Source organism: Choloepus didactylus, chromosome 5 (assembly GCF_015220235.1).
Source record: "Choloepus didactylus isolate mChoDid1 chromosome 5, mChoDid1.pri, whole genome shotgun sequence".
Classification (NCBI taxonomy): Eukaryota; Metazoa; Chordata; class Mammalia; order Pilosa; family Megalonychidae; genus Choloepus; species Choloepus didactylus.
In genome coordinates, this window is record NC_051311.1 from 143,697,937 (window position 1) to 143,725,565 (window position 27,629).

A 27,629-nucleotide genomic window follows, 5' to 3' on the forward strand; every position below is an offset into this window, starting at 1 on the left:
TGTGGCCCTGTCTCTCTCTCTAACTGAGCCATCTCAGCAAGTGATCTCACTGCCCTTCCCCCTACTTGGAACCCGACTCCCAGGGGTGTAAATCTCCCCTGGCAACGCAGGATATGACTCCCGGGGATGAATGTGGACCCGGCATCGTGGGATTGAGAATATCTTCTTGACCAATAGGGGGATGCAAAATGAGACGAAATAGTTTCAGTGGCTGAGAGATTTCAAATGGAGTCGAGAGGTCACTCTGGTGGACATTCTTATGCACTACATAGATAACACCTCTTAGGTTTTAATGTATTGGAATAGCTAGAAGTAAATACCTGAAACTACCAAACTCCAACCCAGTAGTCTGGACTCCTGAAGATGATTATATAATAATGTAGATTACAAGGGGTGACACTGTGATTGTGAAAACCTTGTGGATCACATTCCCTTTATCTAGTGTATGGATGGATGAGTAGAAAAATGGGGATAAAAACTAAATGACAAATAGAGTGGGATGGGGAGATGGTTTGGGTGTTCTTTTTTTTTCTTTTATTTTTTATTCTGATTCTGATTCTTTCTGATGTAAGGAAAATGTTCAGAAATAGATTGTGGTGATGAATGCATAACTATATGATCGTACTGTGAACAGTCGATTGTACACCATGGATGATTGTATGGTATGTGAATATATTTCAATAGAACTGAATTAAAAAAAAAGTTAGGCTGTGGATTTGAGGACTAAAATAAAATCACTGAAAAGCATATGCTTAGTAGTTTCCTCTCTTCCATACACTTTAGTGCTATTTTCCCTTAAAATTTTCTCTTAGTCTTAAGATAAGAACAGGTAAAATTATCAGTACAATTGCTATTCAGCTTTATAGAATAAAGGTTAGGTATGTGCATGTGGTAAGTGTGTTTAGACATTAAATCTGAGCATTAGATTTATAAACTTAAGGGCTGTGGAAAAAAAAAAAAGGCAATGGTCTCACGACACTGACAGGATAACTGAAATAGCTTACCTTTAAGGTACTTCTCACATTTGAGAGTCTAGATTTCTGTTACACATTTTGCAGGTTGGTATACTACATATTTGATCAATGAATGATCACTTTGCATTTTTATTTAAAGAAACTCTCATTTCAAAAGTTCTTTTGTCTTATAAACATTCCTTTTTATAGCATATTTTAGTTTATGTAGCAATTTGGGCTCTACAAATAGTAACTGTTTCAGTAGCAATCTTTATGAAGTATGGGCTTCATGCCTCATTATATTAAAGAAATATCCATGCCAAATACCTAAACATGACATGGTTTTTTACTTGATCTCTAGGTTGGCAATAGGAAAGGAAATTCTCTAGTACTTCTGTATTAACTAAATGCCATATCCACTTAAATGATCTAATATGGTACTGTAACGTATTTGAAGAATATGGTAGTTTGCTGAGATGAATAGTTTAAAAAGTAGTAGGGATTGTTTTAATACTGAAATGGCCACAGACCACAAATGTCAAATTATATACAAAGGATCTTTCCCTTTTATACTCCAGAGGTTTTCATCAATGTCTCCAAAAGCAACTTGTTAATATCTTCTCTTCAGTGTCATCTGGGTTACTGTTTTGTCTTAAATTATTTCCATTATTGTTGAATTACAAAGTCAGTTTTAGATATTTGTCTTGTTTCGATGTTTCATAGTAGTACAGAGATGTCTATAAACCAGTGGTTTATTATTCTTTAGTGGTTTGGGGGTAGGAAGCTGTTTTTACAGTTTTTGGCATCTCTTGAAAGGTTATTCAAGATTATTTAAAAATCATTCATGGTTTCTTAATTTGCCTAATGGCATCTATAATGGATCAATAGAGTTAAAAATCCTGATCAACTGATCTTGGCAATCAGTGGGAAGTTCTATAGCAGATACATATGCTCTTCAGTGTAAAGAACCAACTGCATAAGCCTAGAAGGGAGAAATGTGGCAACTGTGAAAAGCCTGGGATTTAGTTGTACGTAAGTTCATTGTGAATTAGCAGCTGCCAAGAAGGTGGAAGCAACTGGAGCCCAGCCTGGAAGGTAGCATTCCCAGAAAATGGGAGTGCCATGACCTACCCTGCACTGTCAACCCCATTCTGGTGTGTTGGGTTCAGTTTGGGGTTCTCTATTTAGCTGTATAAATGTTTAAGTGTCTCAAATTGGAGATAATTCAAAAAAGAGTGGTCAGGATGGAGAGGAAACTTGAAACCATGTTTATATAAGGAAGAGCTGGAGGAACTGGGGATGTTTATTCTGGAGAAAAGGGTACAAAATTGCTGTCTTCACAGATATAAAGGGCTGTCATGTAGAAGAGATGCTAGATTTATTCTGCATGGCTTGGAGGGTAGAATAAGGGCCAGTGAAGCAGATTTTGGCTTAATACGGGAATAGCTTTGTGCTGATTGTACATCCCGAAAAGAGTGAACTGTCTCAAAAAGTAGTAATTTCAGATTTTGAAGACAGTCATGCCTCAGCAGATGGTTGCTGTTATATAAAGGATCCTGGGAAAATCCCTCAAAACTGGACTAACACTCTCCAATGTCCTTTGAACTCTAAGATCCTGGTTCTCTCTGCCCAATACATTTCTTGACCACCTTCTGTTTTTCAAGCACAGTGCTCAGGAAGCAGCAGTCTCCATACAGTCTAATGGGCGAAGCAGACATGCAAACAGTGACAAACATCACAGAATGAGTGAGTGCTGTGAGGAAGCCAGGTGCACAAGGTCTCAGTGCCCCAAAGAGGGCCAATGAATGTGATCTCCCAGGCAGCAATGCCTGAGCTGAGCCTTAAATGGGAATTAGCCAGGTAAAGAGTAGAGGTAGGACATTGTAGCATGAGAAGAGTGTGTGCAGAGACCCGGACAAGAGAGAGTATGGGGTGCAGGTGGATAGGAAAAGAATAAAATCAAACAGTGTCTAGATCAGAAAGTGCCTTACATGTCAAACTGAGTATCTGAATTTAGGAGTGACATGAGAGTAGCCTCTGATTTGCACATTTGAAAAGTGACCAAATGATAAGGCTGAGGATGGAGTGGCACTAACTGTGAGGCCTCCAGAGTCTCCTTCTCTCTGAGTTTCAAGTTTTTCACCTCTGATTAAAGGTGGTTGGACTATTGTGCAAAATTCCCAGCAATTAATTTCCTTTAGTGTCTTTCTTTATGGTGTCACATTGACTACCATGTTCACAGTGCTCTAAGTCTTCCCAACCTATGGGTACAAATGGAGTCATATTGACAATAACAGTCCAGATTTCTCTGATGCATCCCTATTGTGCTGCCGTAGGACCTCCATAAAAATGTTACCCAGTTATCTCTGTTACCCAAACTAATCTCTGGGACCCCTGAGGATGACTAATGGGAGCTCATAGACTGACCCCTCATTAGTTCATCCTTCCCTCCACCTATGATGCCAAAAGGCAGTACACCAGAAATCAGTTGGCTTTTACAATGGGGATTTATTAATGTATAAGCTTACAGTCCTGAGGCTGTGAGAATTTCCAAATCAAGGCATCAACAGGCAATCTGATGATCCCTCTGTCAGTTGGCAAGGCTCATGGCATCTGCTGGTCTCTTCCTTCTCTTCCAGGATTCATGGCTTCCAGCTTCTGGCTTCAGTGGCTTCCTCTCTGAGCTTCTATGTATGTCCTTCTCTCTCAGTTTCTGTGTCTCTTCTCTCTCTGTCTTCTTTGTGCTTTTGGTATCTGAACCCACCTGAAGGTGGTGCTTTCCCATGCCAGTCCTGCTATTGCTGCCTGTGACAATGCTGAGGTCCTTGTCCAATATTGATGTTTCTAGAATTGCAGTCTTAATGGAGTCAAAGTGATACTGCACTTCTCAAGGCCTTCACTACAGCACAGCCACACTGTTTCCAGTGAAGTGGGATAAATGGCCTACGTCTTCACTTTATGTCACTTTGTCACCCAGACAACAAAGTGTTCTGGTTTGCTAAAGCTGCCAGAATGCAATACACCAGAAAAGGATCGGCTTTTATAAAGGGGATTTATTAGGTTACAGATTTATAGTGCTAAGGCCATAAAAGCATCCAAACTAAGGCATCAACAAGAGGATACTTCACTGAAGAAAGGCCAATGGCATTTGGAACACCTCTGTCACCCAGGAAGGCATGTGGCTGGCAGCTAATGGTCCTTTGTTCCCAGCTTGCATTCCTTTCAGCTTCTGATTTCAGTGGCTTTCTCTTTAAGCATGTGTGGGTTCTCATTTCTCTTCTCCAGGGCTAACTCTGGGTTTCATCTCTTCACTTAGCATCTCCGTATGTCTTTCTGTCTGCATCTCCAAGCGTCTGGGTCTGTGTGGGCTCTGAGCTCTCCCTGTCTCCCTGAGCTCTCTTAAGGACTCCAGTAAACTAATTAAGACCCACTTTGAATGGGCGGGGTCACATCTCCATGGAAACAAACTAATCAAAAGATCCCACCCACAATAGGTCTGCCCCCACAAGAGTGGATTAAAAGTCTTTTATGGGGTACATAACAGATTCAAACCAGCTTAATTAGTCCCTTGTGTCTCACAAAATCACCCTTGAATTAAATTCTTTTAGCTTCTGCCAACCTGTGGAACCAGTAGCTGAAAAAGATACCAGCATTTTCTCACCATTCCAATTTTCCCCAAGGTATCCAAAGGCCCTTCCTCCCCTGACTGGTTCTCCTTCAGCAGAAAGATAAGACAAGACATATGACAATCCTGGCAGTTCTCCCCACCTGATGATCAGATATACCTATGGCTAAGATCATTATTACTGTTACTAATTACTCTATGCCTGCATAGGGCTATTTTCATTTATCATCTCATTTCATCACCCTAACCTTCTGGGGTACAGACTATTAGTATCCTCATTGGTAGATGAGGATGAGGCTTAAAGAAATTAAGTAACTTGCCTCAAGGTCAAATAGCTGACAGAGCTAGAATTTGAAGCCAGGCTTGTCTGGAATATTCCAGACTTCAGTCTCTCAACTCCCCAACACTTCAGCATAAGTAATCATAATCTTTATAACCTTGTTAATAGTAAAGTGATCACTTTGTTCATTGTCATCTTTACATAAACTCAGACTTGGCTTTTGCATCCAGGGCTGGGAAGAAACGGTGGATGCTGCTATTTCTCACCTATTAAAGACCTGCCTGTCGAAGAGTTCAAAGGAGCAGGCTTTGAACCTCAGCAGCCACCTGAACATGCCCAAAGACACAAGCCGATTAAAGAAACATATCACCTTGCTCTGCGACAGATTGGCCAAAGGTGGACGGCTCTGTTTAAGTACTGATGCCACGGCTCCCCAGACCATGGTCATGCCAGGTAAGTGCTTCATTCATACTCCCCAAACACAATTGCACTTTTCCCAAATTAAAGGAATGTGCCTGCGGTTGTATTTGGATTTTAAATTTCATATTAAAGTGATGATAGCCAAGAAAATTGCTTTCACGTTTTCCCTTGGTTACCCTAGGGTAGCCACTTAGGTAAATATTCTTGGGCTATTTGCTTGCTAGACATTTCTCAAATGGTATGTCTTTTTTCTGCCCTCTGCTTTTAAATATATAATCCATTGGGTTTTTCTTTTAACCAGCAAAAGAGTGGATTAAAAAATAGAACTATTTTTAAGGAAAAGTTTTACTGAATGTGATCTCGCGATACCATATTTCATAAATTCCAATAGCATAATACAAGCAGCTAATGTAATCCAGATGAGTCTCATTCCTTCTGCTATTTGCTTGGGTTGTGGTCATTGGAAAAGGCCAGGGACCAGGAGACATAAGCAGGCTCCAGGACCAAGGCACCCATGAGTTTGAGTGGGAGAAATCCAGCTTCCTCTCCATGAAATCAGAGATGGCCATGGGCTTCAAGGTCGGCCCATCCCATGGTAAGAGGGACTGATCAATCTTGCTGTCGCTCAGGCCCCTTTGATGTGACAACTCCTAACCCCCACTTCCTTCTTCCTCAGCTCTCTCTTTAGGACAACATCAAGGAGCATAAAGTAAATTAATTTATTAAATGCAGCAGCTGTAGCATCCATTCCCTCCTAAAGCAAAGACCCTGGTGTAGGAAGTGGTGTGGGTTTCTCTTCTTTCTTCTTACATGTCCTTTGTCCTCCTACCATGCTGATGCTCCTGCTATTGCTTCCATTTCCCCTCACTCAACATTCCTGGAAGTAAAAAGAATGCAAGAAATATCTTAAAAAGATAAACATGGAGACAGGATATCATGTTGAATAAACACAGGCTTGAGTCACACAGACCAATGTTTAGTTCCTCTTTCTATTCCTCACTACTCATGTGACCCTGGATTATGTTACTTAACTTTGCAGAGGTGCCATTTCTTCCTTTTAGAAAGTGAATATAGTAATGCCTACCTTGTTGCTGGGGACGCACATGTTTGCAAAGCAACTAGCACAATGCTTGGAACAGAGATGCACTCCAAAAATTTAAGCTATAATTATTACCATTTTCATTATATATATATCATTCAGCCTCTACTTTTGGGGATGGGAGATAGCTGGTTTGGGGCCATGTGACTCCATATTCTATGATATGAAATAGCTTTTTACCTTAATTACACATAGATAGAACCCAACTTTTATTCCAAAAGAGTATTTCTAATGTAGTGTTACTGAATAGAAATGCCCTTTCACGTAGAAGCAGTTCTGTCATGGTTTACCTTTATTTAGGCTCTTTCCATCCTGCCTTGTAACATCTCCCTTACTGCCCTTTGGCCTCCACACATCTCTCTTCTGTTCACCACTTCAGGATTATTTTCCAAAGAAAGAAATATTTAGGCTTAATGAGCTAGTAAATGAAAGATATTTATTACAATTGACACTTAGTATATGACTCTTCCTTCTTGCCTCCTGATGGGAGAAACGGGAGGATTGAGGGAGGAGGGCAAATATATAAAAGAGAAAACTTAAGAAGGGATGTGATGAACCCGCCTGATTGCATGCCACCTCTATCATTTCAGGCATCAGCAGCCCTGGGTTCTCCCCACCAGATCCCTGTCTGAGCCTCTTTGGGTGGGAACAGCCCTTAGGAGTCCAGTGGTGATGCTGTGAACAAGGACCTGGGCACCTGGAGGGAACAGATGTTCCCTTAGTCACATTTATTGATTATGGAACTTCAGTAATTTGTTTCTATAACTAGTTCTGGAAGCAACTTGAAGGTTGTGGCCATATCTAGGATATGAAACATTTTAGCCCTCAATGCAAATTTTTCCAATGAATGGAAGGAAGGGGTATAGGAAAGGAGGAAGAGAAGGAAGAAGAAAAGAAGAAGGGAAATGTGTTTGCTCACAAATCAGAAGTCAATAGCCAGGCTTGTGCCTCTCACGTCTACTAGAGCTGAGTTCATTTCATTGGGTGTACTTGTGTTTCACTGCCACAGTCACCTCTTAATTTTATTTACTGATGACTCACTCTAGGGTTGAGTGACTTTCCCTCCCACTTGCCTTGATCTAATCATGATGGTTTTTTTTTTTTCACATTGTTAAATAAGTGCTCTTTGTGATTAACATGCTCAATTATTGCCTTCTCCTCCCTAGAATGCAAATATTTCATGTGCTTTCTCTCTCTCTGTACATAACACATTTTTTTAGGTAGAAAGAGATATGTAGCCTTATTGCTGTTTTATAAATAGAAAATGGAGACCAGAAAAGTGAAATAATCTTGCCCAGAGTTAACGTGGTTACTGGAAAGGTTAGGTCTAGAATCCAAATCTAACCCACTGTATTTCTTTTTAGACCACACTGACCACAACAAACACATTTCCAGCTAGAGCCTCCTCCATGTAAGCTGTTCTTGATCTGGCCTTCTTTTCACTTAAATTGGGCTAGTAGTATGGGAGGAAAAGGGCAGAAACAGTTTTTTGCTGTTTCTCTTCTTTGCTATGAGGAATATCATAAAGATTTACCTTATATTTATTTTGTACTTAATTTTTATTATCTCTATAAGTGACATGATACCATTATCACAGAGATAATTAGAGATACAGTAAGTTACATCTGCTTCAAACCAGTGGTTATACAATTTTGAGTATTTGTTTAGCTTTAGTAGTTGACCCAGAATATGCAAAGGAAAATAGTGTATTAGAAAGGAGTGGATTACTGAATATATAAGCCTGCAAGTGTTTGTGTCACAGAAATGATCTTTTTCTTAAGAGCTGGTGGGGACTTAGACATCACCTGGTTCACCTCCATCATTTGACAGCTGAGGTAACTAAGGTGTGGGAAAGTAAAGTGACTTAGTGGTTGGTATTAAAAAACAGGAGTGTGTGTAATTTTACCATGTTCCCTATTAAATTGCAGATGGATAAACATCTCAGGATTAAAAAAAAAACAACCCTTGGTCTTTTCTAGCCTCATGACTTTATGTGCCCCAGCACCTTGGATGGCAGTGCCCTTTATTTGCTCCAGTAAGGCCATGATGAGAACATCCTATGGTTTCCAGAGTTTGGACATTTTTCCCACTGGGAATTACCTTATAGATTGTTCTGCCTAACATTTCTTCCACTTGCCTTTATCAACCTTAAACTGCTCTATTAGGTTTTAGCCTTTTTCTGGGTGAATTCTTATTGCAGAGCTGTCAAACTTCCATTTTTCTTATCTGCAGCTCTGGTTTTCACATCTTTCTGGTGGAGAATATTGCTTGTAAGTAATCTGCTTTCACTAAATGTCTTTTTTCTCACCTCAGCTGCAGGTAGTCTATCTTTAGAATCAGAGTCACAGAGTAGCCACAATCTTTATGTGAAGTCCTCCAGGGTTCTAGCCGGCTTTCTCATACAAGTTACCTGCTTTGCCTCTGCGGATGCTTTGGTCTGAGACTTACCTTTGTTGGCCGGGGGCTTCCTTTTATGACTTTAGTGTCTAGAACAATATCTCAGTGGCCCTAATTATAACTAGGATTTGACTCTCTCAAGCACATATACAGAATTTTTAATGCATAGGTGAGCCTTACTCTTAATACTTGAAGACTATTAATTTTAACCTCATGAAAACTGTAGCTTTTATCACTTCTTATAGATTTTTTAAAAAAAGTTATCTCATCTAGTGATACTCTGCCCACCAAGAAGTGGTATGGGTTAGTGTTGCCCATCAGATGGAAAGTTGGAGAGGAAATTGTGTGGGCTGCACAGCAGAGCAGGCAGGGGCAAGCTGAACAAGCTGGGCAAGCTGAAAGCCTGGGCCTACTGGCTCACAGACAGTCCAGGTTGATCAAGTGATTCAAGGGAATATTCCCTTAATGTGATCAAAGGAGTCAGAAATTATAATAGACCATAGCTTCAGCTGTATTCTCTATGGCATTGCCAGATTCCTGGGCCAAAAGGAAGCCATGAAGGGAAAAAAAAATAAAGAAGGTTTGATAAATAAGACCAGTTTTTTTATAGATATGAAGCAGAAAATTTATTTTGAGATGTGACACAGACCACCCAGGGATTATTATTTTGTGGATTTTTTTTACTATGTTGAGTGGATAGGAGAAAAAGACAGATTATAAACTTGACTAAGGTATCTATTTTGTCCTTTTGAGAGTTATACTGAAAACTCCCACTTTTTAGTATTTTAAAAGACACAAAAGGAGAGATATTGTATCTTACCACTGATGAGAGCTCCATGAAAAATGTAAAAATAAGTGTCTTATAATGTAGAATATAGAGGATCTAGAGATTAGAAGCTAGTGAAGGGGAAATGATAACCTAATATGTATAGATACAATAATGAGGGTGAAGTTAATGGTATGGGAATGGTCAGGTGTGACTATGTTTTGTTAATGGGATTATAAATCAATGATGCATTGAAGGTGAACATGTTCATAGATGATTGTTTAAAGGCATGTAATCCACAGAGTAACATCACAAACCTATATAAGTGTAGCATGATATACTTATAAGGTGTGACACCGGTGCAGAGGTTAATAACAGAGTGGTATATGGAAAACTACCCATTACCTATAATAGACTATATTTAATAGGAATATCTTACCAACAGGTTGAAATTGAAAGGTTGGAAAAAGGTATTTCATGCAAACAACAACCAAAAAGTACAAAGGTAGCTATACTAATAACAGAGAAATTAGATTTGAAATGTGTGCTGGTTTGAATCTGTTTTGTACCCCCCCAAAAAGCCATATTCTTTTAATCCAATCTTGTGGGTACCACTTATTGTGGGTGGAATCTTTTGATTAGATTATTTCCATGGAGATGTGACCCCACTTATTCAAGGTGGGTCTTAACTAGTTTACTGAAGTCCTTAAGAAACTTAAGAGAGAGAGAGAGAGAGAGAGAGCTTAGGGCTGACCCAGACCCAGACATTTGGAGATTCTAAGCTAAGAGATGAAGCCCAGAGTTTGCCCTGGAGAAGCTAAGTGAGAACCCACAGACGCTTAAGGAAAAGCCACTAGAATCAGCAGCTGAAAGCAATGCGTCCCAGAAGCAAAGAACCAGCAGACACCAGCTGTGTACCTTCCCAGCTGACAGAGGTGTTCCAGGCACCATTGGCCTTTCCTCAGAGAAGGTAAATTTCTCTTGATGCCTTAATTGGGACATTTTCATGACCTTAGAACTATAAATTTGTGAACTAATAAACCCCCATTGTAAAAGCCAATCTATTTCTGGTATATTGCATTTCCAGCAGCTTTAGCAAACCAGAACAAAATGTAAAACAATTAAAAGAGACAAAGAAGGACACTATGTATTAATAAAAGGGACAGTTCATCAAGAAGACATAACAATCATAAATATTTATGCACCAAGCCCAAGTGCCCCAAAATATATGAGGCAAACACTGACAATACTGAAGAGAGAAGTAGACACCTCTGCAATAATAGTTGGAGACTTCATCACCACTCTCATCAATGGATGGAACATATAGACAGAGGATGAATAAGGAAACAGAGATCTTGAATAATATGATAAGTGAACTAGTCTTAACCGACATTTACAGAACATTGTATCTCACAACAGCAGTATATATTTTTCTCAAGTGCTCATGGATCATTCTTTCGGATAGACCACATGTTGAGTCACAAAGCAAATCTCAATAAATTTGAAAAGATCAAAATTATACAAAACACTTTCTTGGTTCATAATGGAATGAAGTTGGAAACTAATAACAGGTGGAAGGCTGGAAAATTCACAAATGTATGAGGCTAGACAAAACACTCTTAAACAACCAGTGGGTAAAGAAAGAAATTACAAGAGAAATCAATAAATATCTTGAGGCAAATGAAAATGAGAAACAGCATATCAAAACTTATGGGATACAGCAAAGGCAGTGCTGAGAGGGAAACTTATTTCCCTAAATGCTTATATTTTTTTAAAAAGAAGAACAAAAATCAAGGAATTAACTGCTTTCCTGGAGGTACTAGAGAAAGAACAGCAAACTAACCCAAAGCAAACAGAAGGAAAGAAATAACAAAGATTAGAGCAGAAATAAATGAAATTGAGAACATGAAAACAATAGAGAGAATCAACAAAATTAAAAGTTGGTTCTTTGAGAAAATCAATAAAATTGATGGACCCCTGGCAAGCCTGACAAAGAAAAAAAAAAATAGAGAGGATGCAAATAGATAAAATCAGAAATGGGAGGGGGGGGACATAGCTACTGACCCCACAGAAATAAAGGAGATAATAAGAAGATACCATAAACAACTATATGGTAACAAACTAGACAACTTAGACAAAATGGACAACTTCCTAGAAAAGAATGAACAACCAATATTGACTTGACAAGAAATAGAAGATCTCCACAGAGCTATCACAAGCAAAGAGATTGAATAGGTCATCAAAAACTTCCCAAAAGAGAAAAGTCCAGGACCAGATGGTGTCACATGTGAATTCTACCAAGCAGTCAAGAAAGGATTAGTACAAATACTGCTCAAACTCTTCAAAAAAATTGAAGAGGAGGGAAAGCTACTTAACTCATTCTATGAATCCAACATCCCCCTAATACCAAACCAGAAAAAGATAACTACAAGAAAAGAACATTACAAGACCAATCTCTTTAATAAATATAGATGAAAAAATCCTCAACAAAGTACTTGCAAATCAAATCCAGCAGCACATGAAAAGAATTAAACACCATGACTAAGTGGGTTTTATTCAAGGTATGTAAGGCTGATTCAACACAAGAAAATCAATTAATAAAATGCATCACACCAATAAATCAAAGGGAAACAAAACACATGATCATCTCAATTGATGTTAAAAAGGCATTTGACAAAATTCAGCACCCTTTCTTGATGAAAACACTTCAAAGCATAGGAATAGAAGGAAACTTCCTCAACATGATAAAGGGAATACATGAAAAACTCACAACTAACAATACTCAACTGAAAGCTTTCCCTTTAAGATCAAGAACAACACAAGGATGCCCACTGTCACCATCATTATTCAACATTGTGCTGGAAGTTCTAGCTAGAGCAGTTAGGCAAGAAAAAGAAATAAAAGGCATCCAAACTGGAAAGGAAGAAGTAAAACTTTCACTGTTTACAGATGATACATCTTATATGTAGAAAATCCCAAAAAGTCTGCAGCAAAGCTATTAGAGCTAATAAGCAAGTACAGCAAAGTGGCAGGATACAAGATCAACATGCAAAATCAGTATTTCTGTATAGTAGTAATGAGCAATCTGTGGAGGAAAGCAAGAGAAAGATTCCATTTACAATAGCAACCAAAAGAATCAAATATTTAGGAATAAATTTAACCAAGGATGTTAAAAATCTATATGCAGAAAACTACAACACATTGCTAAAAGAAATCAAGGAAGACCTAAATAAATGGAGGGACATAGTGTTCATAGATTGGAAGACTAAATACAGTTAAGATGTCAATTATACCTAAATTGATATATATATATATATATATATATATATATATATATGTATATATATACACACACATACATATATATATATATTTTTTTTCAATGCAATACCAACTGAAGTCCCAAGAACTTACCTTGCAGAAATAGAAAAACCAATAATCAAATTTATTTGGAAGGGCAGGGTGCCCTGAATACCTAAAAATATCTTAACTATCTCACACTACCTAACTTTAAAGCATGTTACAAAGCTACAGTGTCAAGACAGCATGTTACTGGCATGAAGATAGGTAGACTGAGCAAGGAGATATGGGTATGTAAGTAAAATGGTTAAAGATCAGACTGGAAATTCAGTTGGTTGGATCAGTAAGCAGCAGTTAATATAGGATCTAAAATAGCTGGACAGAAGAGATATGATACAAATGGAAATGAGAGCTATTATAGGTTTTCGAGCTGAGAATGACTTCTGAAAGCAGTGATGTAGAAATACTGTTCTGATGATGGTATGCAGGATGAAGGGAAATAATGAGAAAAAGTGATGGATACACTTAAATCCAGCCAAGTTTTTTGTTGCCATTGATATAAATGATACTTTGGTATGGAGATTTTGTTTAGTGTGGATAATGTGCCTCATTTAAAACATACTGAGCTTGAGATGATGAAGGTACATCCAAAAAGAGAGATGTATCAACAGAAAGATCTGAGGAATTTTAACTTGAAGGAAAAATTGAAACTGGAATTGTAGATTTTAGTAACCTAGGTTAGAGATCATCACTGAAACCTTGCAATTGGATGAACCCTTTGAGAGAGTGAAGGCATAGGGAGGGGAGCATAGGATTTGGGATTTAGCTGCAGGGTTATGGAAGAGGGACAAGAAGAGTGCTCTGTAGAGAGGAGTCAATTTCAAGGAATTCAAAGATGAGATGGAGGACAGCAGAACGTTAAGCAGAAGAATTGAAATAAGCAGATGGAAGAAACAGTAGACTATTTTCAGGGTTTTTCCTTTTCTCTCCTTTTTCCTTTCTTTTTATTTCTTTTTTTCTATTTAAAAAAAGATATTTAGACTTTTTGAAAGTCAGACAAGATGAGAAGTGCTAAAATCCAATGTTTGTGTTAAATGGAAAGCTTTGGGGAGGCAGAAGGAATGATTTAGAATATTGGTGAGTTGATGGAGTTTAGCACTTGACAAGAAAAAAGTGAGAACACAGATGTGGGGGTAAATGGAGATAAGAAAGGTAAAAAAAAGATAAGAAAAGGGAAAATTTAGTGAACTCTAACTCCATGGACTTTAGAGAAGTAAAGAAGAAGAGGTGAATGGTGGACTGGTAAATTTGAAGATGATATGTAACTGTGGGAAGGACAAGCTCAGCCATTCAGTAATTGTGCAGCTGTTTATCCTTCTGGAGCCATCACTTACAAATTGGTAACACCTTTTGAAAATCAAATTATGAAAGGTAAAAAAAAGATAAGAAAAGAGAAAGTTTAGTGAACTCTAACTCCATGGACTTTAGAGAAGTAAAGAAGAAGAGGTGAATGGTGGACTGGTAAATTTGAAGATGATGTGTAACTGTGGGAAGGACAAGCTCAGCCATTCAGTAATTGTGCAGCTATTTATCCTTCTGGAGCCATCACTTACAAATTGGTAACACCTTTTGAAAAATCAAATTATGCCACTGTAAGTAAAGAAAGCATTTATTAATGGGGTGCACATTCTTGTTCTTTGTATTGTAACAGGGAGTCCATAATAGGATCAATGGAAGGTTGGTGGTAGACTTAGTAGGGAAGAATATTCGAATCCAGGATTAGAGTTGGATTTGACAGGAGAAGCAATTAGAAGTAGGGGAATGTCTACCATCAAAGAACTAATAGAATAACATTCTTCTTGTGTGTACTTAGCAAATACTTGTTGATAGACAAGCTGGCTGGGAACTAATTACAACGTGATGACCAGAGAGCAGCTTCTTGGAAATAGGGTTGTTAATACAGGAATAGAATACCAGGGGAGTGTGAGGAATTTCCTTCTCTGCAGATGTTTAAACTAATGTGGATACTCAACACTCTAAAGATAATTTTGGAAAAACCCTGCATGAAAGCAGAGGAATAAATTAAATAACTTTTAAAAGACATGATTATTCCTATTTTCCTAATCATGTCGTTTGGACAGATGTGTAAAATGCCCATTTTTACCTTCACCCAGCTATAAATGTAAACCATCTTTTCTTTGGACTATTCTCATATGGACTATTACAATGGAAACTCTAACTCTATGTAATTTTCAGTATCCTTTAAAATTGCATATTGTTGCCAAAAGAAAGGGTATCTCAATAACTCTGGCGTATCCTTCAGAAAGAAATATGTCTCTGAAGTTTTGTGTCATATCAAAAATAACTATTTTTCACATATTCTATTGACATTTGGGACTGTTTTATCTTAAAATATGAGGATGAAAAAAATGATATTTATTCCAGCAGTTGCTGGTTATAAAAACACATTATGAAGAGATTTCTACTGGTTCACCACAAGCTTGTAATAACTTTTTTTTTCCAGTTTTCTTCCCCTCAACTTTTACCCCCAATTTCTTCTATCTTGATGGAAATTGATCTTCAATAGTAAGGTTTTACTATTCACCTCAACTTGTAACTAAATATAATTCCTAGTTTTTTCCCTTTCAACTTTTATTCCCAATATCTGCCATTTCTTTGAGGAATTAGATTTTCAACAGTAAGATGAATCATAAATTTTCTGTGTTTCAGTTGTAAATTCATGAATATTTTAAAGTTGTATTTATGTTTTCTCACTCTTTTTGAGATTCAGGGTGCCTGGATAAAATATTTTAATTGCCCATTTCACAATCACTTGTGTGAATTCCCATTCATCAATCAGTTATTTATGTGAGGCAGTCATTAAACCTTATTTTACATCACATTATTTTTTCATTAAAAAATCTTAATAGATATGCATACTGAGAGAATCCACATACAGATGGGGCATTCCCAGCCAATTTGGTCCCAAATACATATGGCTTAGTCATTTTCTGTTCTGGCTATTACAAATGGCCTAAAAAAAGGAGTAAAACTCTACTTCTGACACTGCTCAGTCACAAGCAACAATGATGTTCTGCCAGTCTCTGCTGTCATCTCAATGAAGCCAGGGCCATGCTGCCAACCTTTTAAAATATCTTTCATACTAACTTTTTTATTAAACCATTTTTAGTGTGTTTATTCAAATAGTTGGGACAGTCAGCCCCTTCTGATTTATGTAGTTACTGTGGATATTTTAAAAAGTAAAAATTAAGAACTATTCTCTTATTTTTGGTGGTTCTCATAATATATAGATACACAATTTTAAAAAGTAAACACCTTCAGTTCTATTCCTCTGTATAGTATGGTCAGATATCTTATGGGTTTTTTTTTTAATTTCACTTTTTATTTTAAAATGTTTTATTTTTATTTAAAATAAATATTTTTGGTTATTTGGACATTTTTGTGTGTTCTGTTCACGTCTGCTTCTGAGCCATAATCTTGGGTCATGTGGAAAAATGTTACCAAAATAAAATGAGGTCACTCTCTAGCTTCAGAAGCCATGATTATGCTAATATTGATAGGAAGATTTTTTACTTAGTACAGGTGTTTGCATGTTGGCTGCTTTAAAGTATTTTTGGCATTTATTAAAAATAGTCTTGGAAATGACTGCAGCCATAAAAAGCAAGTACATTGTACTGGTGAATAGCGAGGCAAAGAGTGCAGGCTCCAGTTTGTTGGCGTGCTAGTTATGAGCAAATCTAATGCTGACATTGAGGGATCAGGTGTAGAAGTCTGTCTGGATGCCAGTGAAAAGAATAAAGTTGGATGCAGCACGCCTTGTAAATGGAATGTGTAATCCGTGATGTGACTGTGTACTTGTGTGAAAAAATTACCTGATGTTTTCACCTTTTTTTTTTTTTTTGAGATTAGAAAAATCTCTCTTTTCAAAATTACATAAAACACCAGCCATGAAAAATTTTGAAACTTACCATATTAATTCATGAAAAATCATTTAACATAAATTATACCATTTATACGTTATTTCCACTGACCAATGTATTAATAGCAAGCCACACTGAGACCCCAAGGTGAAATGTGTTGGAGTGTTTATTGTATTTCAGACACAGTGATGAACCAGACAAAATAAAACTCCTGCCCTCATGGAGCTTTCATTCTGGCAGGGGCAGTCAATAACAGGGAAACAAATTTCAAAGAGTTAAAAGTTACAATGCAGAAAAATAAGTCAAGGTAAGGGGAAAGAGAAATAGTAACACTGTGCCTCTGTCTTATAACTAAATCCTCTTTCTCTTTTCCTTCCTTTAGTCAAATGGGGGGATAGTATATTTTATTTGAGACAAATTCCTTGTGTCACTAGTTAAAATAATTCTGTTTGGTGATATATTATACATTAGTTTTGTACGATTAATATTATTTGGACAGTCAACTTTTTAAAGTTTTCTGATCAAAGAATATCTATTTCAATCAGAAAAGAAACAAAGCAATTTTTCAGGTGTTTTTCTAATAAATAAATTTGATAAAATATTTGTAGTGATAATTAAATCATTTTGGGTTCATATAAAGCAATTTTCATATTATTTGTATGTTTTATCTTTGAGTTTCTTTTTTTTTTTATGTCATCAGCCATTATTAGATGTCTTCTTTCTCTTGATATCAGTTTATTGACATCTTTGAGGACAGAGATTTTATTGTTCATTTCTACATTCCTAGAATAAAATACAATAGGAACATAGAAGATACTCAACATATGCTGGCAGAATTGATTTGAATTGAATCCTTTCCAGAATATAATATCCTCCCTTTCTCAAAAAAGTTCCATAATCACTTAGCTCTTCACGCCTACCCACCCCCATCTCCCAGCACACCCATCTTACCTCTATCTACCCCTCCACCAACCCCACAACCCTTGTCAGTTCCATGCACTGAGCAAATCTTTGACTTTTCCTGGACCTCCTAAATGAAATTGCTAAAATTGATCATAAAACTGTAATTGTAAAATTCATAAATATATGAAAATTAAACAATACTCTATTAAACAACCAATAAGTCAAGGAAGAAATCACAAGGGAAATTAAGACATTTCTAGAGGTAAATGAAAATGAAAACAACATACCAAAACTTATGGAATGAGCAAATTCAGTGCTCAGAAGTAATTTCATAGTTGTAAATGCTTGCATTAAGAAAGAAGAAAGATCTCAAACCTGGAACTTAACCTCAAATCTGTAGGAACTAGAAAGAGAAGAGAAAATTAAACCTAAAGTGAGCCAAAGGAAGGAAGTAATAAAAATTAGAGCAGAGATAAATGAAATAGAGAATAGAAAAATAATACAATTGACAAAACCAAAGGTTGTTTCTTTGAAAAGATCAATAAAATTGACAAACCTGTAGCTAGACTGATAAAGAGAAAAAGAGACAGGATGCAAATAAATATCAGAAATCTAAGGGGAGACATTACTATTGACCTTTCAGGAATAAAAGAGATTTGAGAGGATACTATGAAAATTTATATGCCAACAAATTTGACAGCCAAGATGAAATGGACAAATTCATAGACATGCAAATTACCTAAAGTGACTCAAGAAGAAATAGAAGATCTCAACACATCAGTACCAAGTAAAGAGATTGTATCAGTAACCAAAAGACCTCTAACAAAGAAAAGTGCAGGGTCAGATCATTTCACTTGTAAATTTTGCAGAACATTCCAGGAAGAATTAACATCAATCATTCTCAAACTCTTCCAAAAAATTGAACAGGGGGGAACAACCCCCTAACTCATTCTATGAGGCCACCATCACCCTAATACTAAACCCAGATAAACATAATCACAAGAAAAGAAAATTGCAGACCAATATCTCTTATGTATATTGATTTAAGAATCCTCAACAAAATAATAACAAACCTAATCAAACGGCACATTAAAAGGATTATACACCGTGATTGTCATGGTTTGAAGCTGTTTGTACCCCCAAAAATCACTTTCTTAAAGCTAATGCATTTATGGGAGTGTAAACCTATTCTAAGTAGGGCCTTTTGATGAGGTTACTTCAGATAAGGTGTGGCTCAGGAAGGGTCTTAATTTTCTTATTAGAGTCCTTTATAAGAGAATGAAATTCAGACAAAGAAAGAGTAAGCCACTGAAGCAAAAATCTGAAATCAGCAAAACCCAGAAGAGAAGGGAGAGACCAGAAGATATTGCTGCATGTCTTCCCATGGGTCAGAGGAGCCAAGGATCACTGGCAGCTGATCTTCAGGAAGAAAGCATCACCCTGATATGCCTTGGTTTGGATATTTTTCTCAGCCTCAAAACTGTAAGCTTGTAAGCTAATAAATTCCCATTGTTAAAGCCACCACATTTTATGGTATCTGCTTTGAGCAGCTTAGGAAACTAAAACAATGATCAAGTGGGATTTATCTCAGGATGCAAGGATGGTTCAACATAAGAAAATCAATGCATGTAAATATACCTCATTAATAGAATGAAGGGATAAAAACCATGATCATCTCAATTGTTCAAAAAAGGCATTTGATAAAAGCACACTTTCTTGTTAAAAGCACTCAGAAAATTAGGAAGATAACAATCTTTCTTAACATTATAAAGGACATGTATGAAATGTGGCTAACACCATACTAAATGGCAAAAGACTGCAAGCTTTTCCCCTAAGATTAGGAACAAGACAAGGATTCCTGCTTTCATCACTGCTATTCAACATTGCACTGAAAGTTCTAGCCAGAGCAGTTAGGCAGAATAAGAGTAGAAGGCAAACAAATTGGAAAGAAAGAAGTAAAACTTACACTATTCACAGATGACATGATCCTATATGGAAAAATGCTGAAGAATCTACAAGAGAGCCACTAGAGCTTATAAATGAATTCAGCAAAGATCTTGGGTACAAGATCAACACCCAAAAATAAGTGGTGTTCCTATATCCCAGCAATGAACAATCCAAAAAGAAAATCAAGAAAACAATTTCATTCACAAAAGCAACTAAATGAATAAAATGTGTAGGGATAAATTTAACCAAGGATGTAAAGGACTTGTATGTGAAAAACTACAAGTCATTGCTGAAAGAAATTTTAAAAGATCTAAGTAAATAGATATCTCATATTCATGGATTCAAAAACTTATTATCATTAGGATGTTAATATCACCCAAATCATTCAGCGGCTAAAAGATTTCATATAGAGTTGAGGGGTCATTCTGGAGGTTACTCTTAATGCAAGTTTTAACCAGATATTGCAAACTACCACAGTATGCCAAGCCCCAACCAACAATATTCCTGAAAACCCTAGAGAGTGCTCTGGGCTCTATCTAAGTCTCTATAAAAGTTTTTCTTAGTAAGTTTATTTTTTTTGGAAACTTAAGGCCTCTGGATTGATCCCGTGCCAGATAAGCTCTGAAACCCAGAGGTACCAGTCTCTCCAAGAATATCAACCAGTTTGATTCCTCTACCCCATAAGGTCAACACCCCTTTCCTGCATGAAGTTAAAATGGTCATTGCCCAGATATCCCTAAGATTGAGAGAATGTTCAAATGAGAGGGAGGAGGTGTAACTGAAAAATCAGGATTTAACAAATGACTGTGACTTCTGACTCATTATATAGATATTTCTTTTTAGTGTCTAGTGTTTTAGAATAGCCAGAAGGAAATACCTGAAGTTGTTGAGCTATAATCCAGTAGCCTGGATCTTTGATAATGATTGTCTAACTATATAGAAAAAACAAAGTCAGCCGTGTTTGTACAGATGTACTTCTGGATTGTTTGTTCTATTCCACTGATTTATATATCTGTCTCTGACAATACTACACTGTCTTAGTTAACCTACTTCTATTGTAAATCTTAAAATTGGATAGAGCACAATACTAGTAGTCAAAAAGGGGTGGGGTGGTAAGGAGTATGGGATGTTTGGGGTTTTCTTGTTTCTTTTTATTTCTTTTTCTGGAGTAATGCAAATGTTCTGGGGATGATCATGGCAATGAATGCACAACTATGTGATGATACTGTGAACCATTGATTGAATACTTTGGAAGGATTGTATGGTGTGTGAATAAATCTCTTCTGGTTTGCTAATGCTGCCATTATGCAAAGTACCAGAAATGAATTGGCTTTTATAAAGGGGATTTATTAGGTTATGAGTTTATAGTTCTAAGGCCATAGACATGTCCAAACTAAGACATCAACAAGAGAATATCTTCATTTGAAGAATGGCCAATGGCATCCAGAACACCTCTGTCAGCTGGGAATGTATGTGGATAGCATCTGCTGGTCCCTTGCTCTCAGGTTGTGTTTCAGCTCCTCTCTCAGCTCCTGTGGATCCTTGGTTTTTTTCTTCCAGGATGGTTCTCTCTAAGCATCTGGGGGTCCTCTCTTAGTTTCTCCCAGGCAGACTCTGGGCTTCATCTCTTAGCTTAGCATCTCCAAACATCTCCTTTCTGCATTTCCAAGCATCTCCAAGCATCAGCTTTCAATGACCATCTCCAAAATGTCTCTTTCAGCTTTTCTTGGGACGTTTTGTCCTCTCTGCTCTCTGTGTGAGATCTTTTTAAACGATTCCAGTGATCTAATTAAGACCCACCCTGAATGGGCAGTGTCCACACCTCCATGGAGATAATTCAATCAGAGGTTCCACCCTAATCAACAGGCTAATCAGTCTGCCCCCACAAGATTGCATTAAAGAATATGGCTTTCCTGGGGGGCATAATATATCCAAACTGTCACAATATCGCAATAAAATTACATTAAAAAATACTATCCAAAGCAATATAAAGATTCAAGACAATCCCAATAAAAAATTCCAACAATCTTCTTTGCAGAAATGTAAACATCAAATTCAATTAGAGAGACAGGGGCCCCTGTTTAGAAAATTAGATAGATAGATAGATAGATAGATAGATATAACAAATGTGGCAAAATGTTAAAAGTTGGTAAATCTTATCTGGAAAGGAGTTATATTAGAGTTCTCTGTACTATTTTTTGCATTATTTTTTGCAACTTTCCTGTAAATTTGAAATTACTTAAAATATATATATATGTACCGACTTAACTACTTCTACATCTCTTCATGCTTTGTGATCCCCCCTGGGTCCTCCTGTGCTAATCACAGCTCCATTTACTTGTTTTTGATTGATTTCCTCTCTCATTCCCAACAAAAGTTAATTCTTTTCATTTTGCTCAAGCCCCAACATCTCCTTCCCAGACTACAGAAGATCTCACTGTACCACAATGACCAAGACTGTCCAGATTAAATTCTATTTCCTATCTGTCTATTTGAAAATTTCTTTGCTTTATTCATCTTTTTCCTTTCCATTCTTTATCAAAAGAAGACACGATTGGTCTTAGCATCAAATTCCAACTTGTTACCTTGGCCTGCAGGGTTCTGCTTCTGCTCTCTCCATCTGCTTCTCCACCAGCAACTCCTCCATGGTTTTCCTTTCCCACTCTGCTTTAGCCACACAGATTTCCTTTCGGTTCCACTCATTAAGTTTTTTCCTGCCTCTGCTCTTGCATATGCCTTCCCTTTGCCTTGATACTTGAATACCACAACCAAAATTCCCTCTCATCCCGTGCTCCCCCACCCGCCCACCACACACAGTGTTCACCAGCTAATTTATATCCATCTTTCAAGTCTCAATAGGTCACTTTTCTGTAAGAGGTCTTTTGTGACCCCAAATCTTAAGATTCCCCTTGTTGTTCTCTTTCATGGCCTCTTGGACATTTTTTCTTATTATGAAACAAAGTTCATAATTGTTTATTAGTTTTGGTTTTATTTACCCCGCTGTACTTTTAAGTTTCATGAACAGAAGGACTATGTCGGTGTTCCTCTATCATATACTGAGTCAGTGCCTGCCATGTAATGGGCGTCCAAAGACAGCTCTTTGGAAGACAAAAGGTTTGAGGGAGGCGGACCCATGAGTTCAGTTTTGTCCATGTTAAATTTGAGCATTTATCCCATGTTTGCTTTTCCTGCAGGAAGCCTTCCCTGAATATTCTCTCTAGTGCTGATGATTCTAATTCCTGTAGATTAAATAATGTTGGCAGTTTCATATGTTTTAACCTAATACTGTCTATGCCCAATTTGCTCTGTTTCTCTGATTGTTAAATCATGTGGGCACAAAATACATGGCTACTATTTTTGTTTATACACTGATAACACTTGGCAGAGCATAATATTATATCATAGTACATATTTGGATTACCAATGCCACCACATGATTTTCTTCCGACACAGCCTAATTTCTTATGGGTTAATTAATACTCTACTAGGATTCGTTAAATAATTAGTGTCTTTCAGGACAACATGAATGATTGACTCTTTCATGAAGGTAAATTATATACTCCTAACTTACTAGGGGAATATATTTCCTATCTGAAACTGCTTTCCAGTTGATGTGGTGAAACCCCCACTATTTCTTGTACTGAATAGTATTTGATCAAATCCTAAGTAAAGCACAAGGATAGTAATCCCCCTCGAGTTTTCTCGGTATTAAGTTTTTTTTTTTTATGTGAGTTTTTCTTTAGTTTTCTAAGCCTGACCCAGTACAATTACTAAACATCACCCCAAATTTGTGTCTTTAGTAGAATTTGATAGCCCTCTTCATACTGTTTCTCAGATTAGTCTCAGAGATTCCAGCATTGGAAAGTTGGGATTTTATTTTCCCAGATGTTTAGATATAATATATTTGAAGACAGAGACACTGTCCTGTAAGTTTATAGCCTAAATAAATCTATTTTAAAGGTGGTGCTGGTTAGAGGCCAGGTGACATAATGGGATGACATATGAGCTATTCACATTTGAAGACCTGGCATTAAATTCATGTCATGATGCCAGGAAAATGACTTTAGAGATGTCAGTTTGCTGGCGTCCTTGGTGGGCATCTGAGAATATCACAGAACCCTTGTAAGGTTTAACGTAATGTATCCTCTGTAAATTATATTGCTGCATTAGCCACCTGAAGTACAAAAGGGAAGTTTGAGTGACCTCTTAGTAAGGCATTCCAAAATCTTGTTTTTAATGAGTAATGAAAAATACAAGCTTGTCTAAAAGAAGACCAACCTAATGTAAAGGATTGGATGTGGTACTGGGAGTTGAAACTTAAGCTTTTCTATTTATCTAGTCTTTATCTGGCTTGTCAGTTATTCAGTAAGTATTTATTTAAGCCTCTTTTTCTGAGGCTTCATCATTTTAGACATGGATGTTATAACAAGAAGACCTGTTACCTTTCCTCTCCCTGGCTTCAGTTCTCCCAAAAATGCCAATAATAATGTTTCAAAGAAGTCTTGTGAGGAACTTATTAGTACTCCAAAAAATACTATGATAACTCTGTCTTGAATATTTTATAAAATCTTCTCTCAGTAATCCCAAGGTGCTTAATTGGGCTGCTTATCAGACAATCTTGTATTTGCATCTGCATTTGCCAAAGAATGTCTGTAATTATGCACTCAGTTTCCATTTGAGTAGCTTTTTGAATCACTTAAAAGACCATCATCATTAATTCATATTTAATATCTGATTCTAAGGTTTCCTTATTGTAGTAACATATTGTATGCTAGCCAGAAACATCACTTAATTTGAGAAAGCATAAAATGCTCAAAGGTACCATCTGACTTTGAATTTTATTGTGAAATTAATATTTCAATAACTTACAGACTTACCCTCTATTAACTTGCCCCTTTTAGTTCTTTCCTTTCGTGTTTACCATCAGCCCTTTGGACAAGATGGTCTGGTTAATGATTTGTTGTCAGAAGAGACTCAAACCAGAAAGGCAGTGATGGTGGACATGACAACTGATAAGGGGCCATGCTGGGCAAAGTGGGTCTACTTTCTCTACCCAATAGAGGAGTTCAATTTGAAACCAAACTGCACAAGGATTGGAACATTTATAAGGAGTCAATCCAAGTTGACAGTACCCCAGTCTCCTTCCAGGCTTTCTTTCTTTTCCAGAGTTCCTACAGTTGGCTCTGGACATCCTCTTTGGAGAACAGGATGCTGCTGAAGACAGGGAGACGGTTTTTTCACTCAACCTCTTTGACCCTCAGTTTCTTTTTCTTTATCTCTAAGTGTTAGGTTCTCAGGATCCTTCTCTTAATGAGAGTCTCTGCTGCCACGTTCTACCCCCCTCAATCCCAAGTTTTAGTCTGTGGCCTGTGGCCTTGCTGATTGTTTAGATAGAGTCCTTTGGTGCTCATGAAGTCAGTTCATAAGAAAGAAATGAGGAGAATTCAAAATAAATTGAACTTATTAACTGAAGAGGTGGTTTTGGATTAAGATATACTTCAATCATTATCTCTTGGAATTAAAAATTCATTTATTTTGTAAATCTCTATTGAGTACCTACTATGTGCCTGTTAGCATATTAGAGGCCAGATCTACAGTGGTGAACACAAGGAAGACTCTGCCTTAATAAAGCATACCTCTTAATGGGGAAGGCAGATGGTAAACAAACAAACAAAAAGATGCTTAAGAACTGTGATAACTAGTGTGAAAGCAGTAAGCAGGGTGGTGTGGTAAAGAGTAACCCACTGGGGAGGAGGTGCTTTGGGGAAGCCTTTCTGGAAAGGGGGAGTCTGAGGTGAGACTGGAATGATAAGAATCAGCTGTATGAAAACAATTTGGTGGAGGTGGGAGTGAGAGTGAGGAGAGGGGTTGACATTCCAGAGAGAGGGAACAGGGAAACGGAAAGGATTAAAGGGAGGTAGGAAGAAGGCCAGTGTGACTGGGGAGAGTGGCATGGGATGGGGCTGGGGAGGGAGGCAGGTTCTGGATCACGGAGGAGGTTGTAGCCTTGTTAAAGAGTTTGGGTTTTATTAGAAATAAAAATTCTTGAAATAGGCCCCTTTTCTTTCTTTTCTGTTATCTCTTAGACTAAATGAAAGGCGCCAATCCCAACCTTGAATAGTTAGCCTGCATTTATATTCCTGAATAATTGTGAGCAGATGCCAGCAGCATGATGCGAAAGCACTTTATTATTCAGAGGCCTGCGACTGCTCGGTTCTCATGCATTTATCACTTGAAAGGAAGGAGCAGGAATGTTCTAAAGGCTGAAGCAATAACATTTAAGAAAATGAATAATTTAAGGAGAATTAAATCATGAATAATGAATTTTTTTGAAATATTCCTCACTTGTGATTAGAGATTCATAATTTTCATTTTACAGCAAAACATAGTTGGCTGCCATGCATTCCCGACTTGCTTTATCTAAGTTCAATTAGACCCAACACATTAGTGCCTTGATTTGCAGACTTACTACTGGCTTCTTGTGTTAAATTTTAATACATTCAGCTTAAGCATAAGTGGTCACAAATGATTCATAACACTGCTCTCTGCTTTTGGTGAAAATGATCGTCAGCAAGAGAATTGTCCCCAATGGCCACACTTATCGTTGTAGTTTATTTTCTGAACATTTTTGTGTCTGTAGGAGACCAGAAATAAACATTGCACTGCTGGTAGTTAAAGCACCAGGATAATTGCTCTGAAACCACAGGATATTTGATGATGATAAAGTAGAACTCCATAACTCTTGACATTTTATTTTTTAATTCCTGGTGTCAGGGATGTACAAGTGATATAACTCTCTTTTTAAGAATGTAGTTAGCCAACCACAAATTGTTTTTTCTCCCCCTCCTTCTTTGTCTTTAAAAAATATATGCCAAGAGTTGCCCACACTATTATGACCTCCTCACTTAGCTGTGGGGCACAGAGGTAGGATGCGCCAGCAGGCTTGTCTGGCTTAAGCTTTAGATAGCAGCTTACCCCAATAAAAATAGGATTGTGGCTTGGGTATATGAGACTTCACAGCCTGACCCAGCCACTACCCAGGTACTGAGAAATCTCAGCTGAATATGCTACCAGCTGAGTACATTTTTTGTGCAAGCAGATAGTTACATGTGATCTGATTGTGTACCTCCTGAGCTTGAAGCCCTTCATTACCTTCACAGAAAAACTCCCAGTTATTTACTGTGGCACATAAACCCCTTCATGATCTGTCTTCTGTGTTTCCAGCTGCTTCACTCTCACCTGACACTAGTAATTTTGCTCCTACTGTTCTGACCAGAAGGAAGCATACCTTGTCCTCCGGTCTCCCTTGTTCCCAGGCATGTTGCTCCTGTGCTTAGGAAACCTGTCTTGCCGCCTCCAGCTGGCTGACTCCTATGGCCCTTCACATCATTCCTGCTCCCTCCCCCAAATCCTAAATCCCTTCTCTGCCTGAGTCATGGCTTCTCCCCTATTTGCCCACAGCACCCTCTGTGCAATTACCAGGTACTGTATTGTAGAGATCTGTTTCCCCTTATGCCATCCTGCTGTGGACTCCTTGGGGAAGGGGGCTCTCGTTCATTCCCTTGGTATCCCTAGTTCTTAGCACAGAGTCTACCCATTACCCACTCAGTGCTGGATGGATGGGTACATGTGGCACATTACTTTCCTGGCCCTGACCACATTATCTAGGACGGCTGCATTCTCCAAACCAGCCTAGGTATCATACTGTATAATTCTGGGTAGGAACAGGATACCCAAACTTACTTCAGGCTCCCCATCACTTTACAATTTACTTCCCTTTCTAAAGGAAAACATTTTTTACAATCCCTTTTTAATGCAGGAGAGTGGTCCAAACTTGCTGTAACTCTGTGGAATCCCATGAGACTCATTCATTTACTATTACAAGATTAGCCACACCTGAGTATAGACTTTGGGTCAGGTGCTTTGAGAATTGCTTTTATCCAGGGAAGGTCAAAAGAAGATAGTGCTGCTGCTCACTTCCTCCTTCCTGTCCTCACT

General features: G+C 37.6%; 1 protein-coding gene across 5 annotated transcripts in view; it reads left to right on the plus strand.

The window, feature by feature from the left end:
* Nucleotides 1-27,629, plus strand: part of BBS9 (Bardet-Biedl syndrome 9) — a 591,615-nt gene that overhangs the window by 504,190 nt on the left and 59,796 nt on the right. For all 5 annotated transcript variants that reach the window (XM_037837046.1, XM_037837048.1, XM_037837049.1 and 2 more), the window contains one exon: nt 5,089-5,311. In XM_037837046.1, the coding sequence (XP_037692974.1) occupies nt 5,089-5,311 (223 nt within the window). The remainder of the gene's footprint in view (nt 1-5,088; nt 5,312-27,629) is intronic.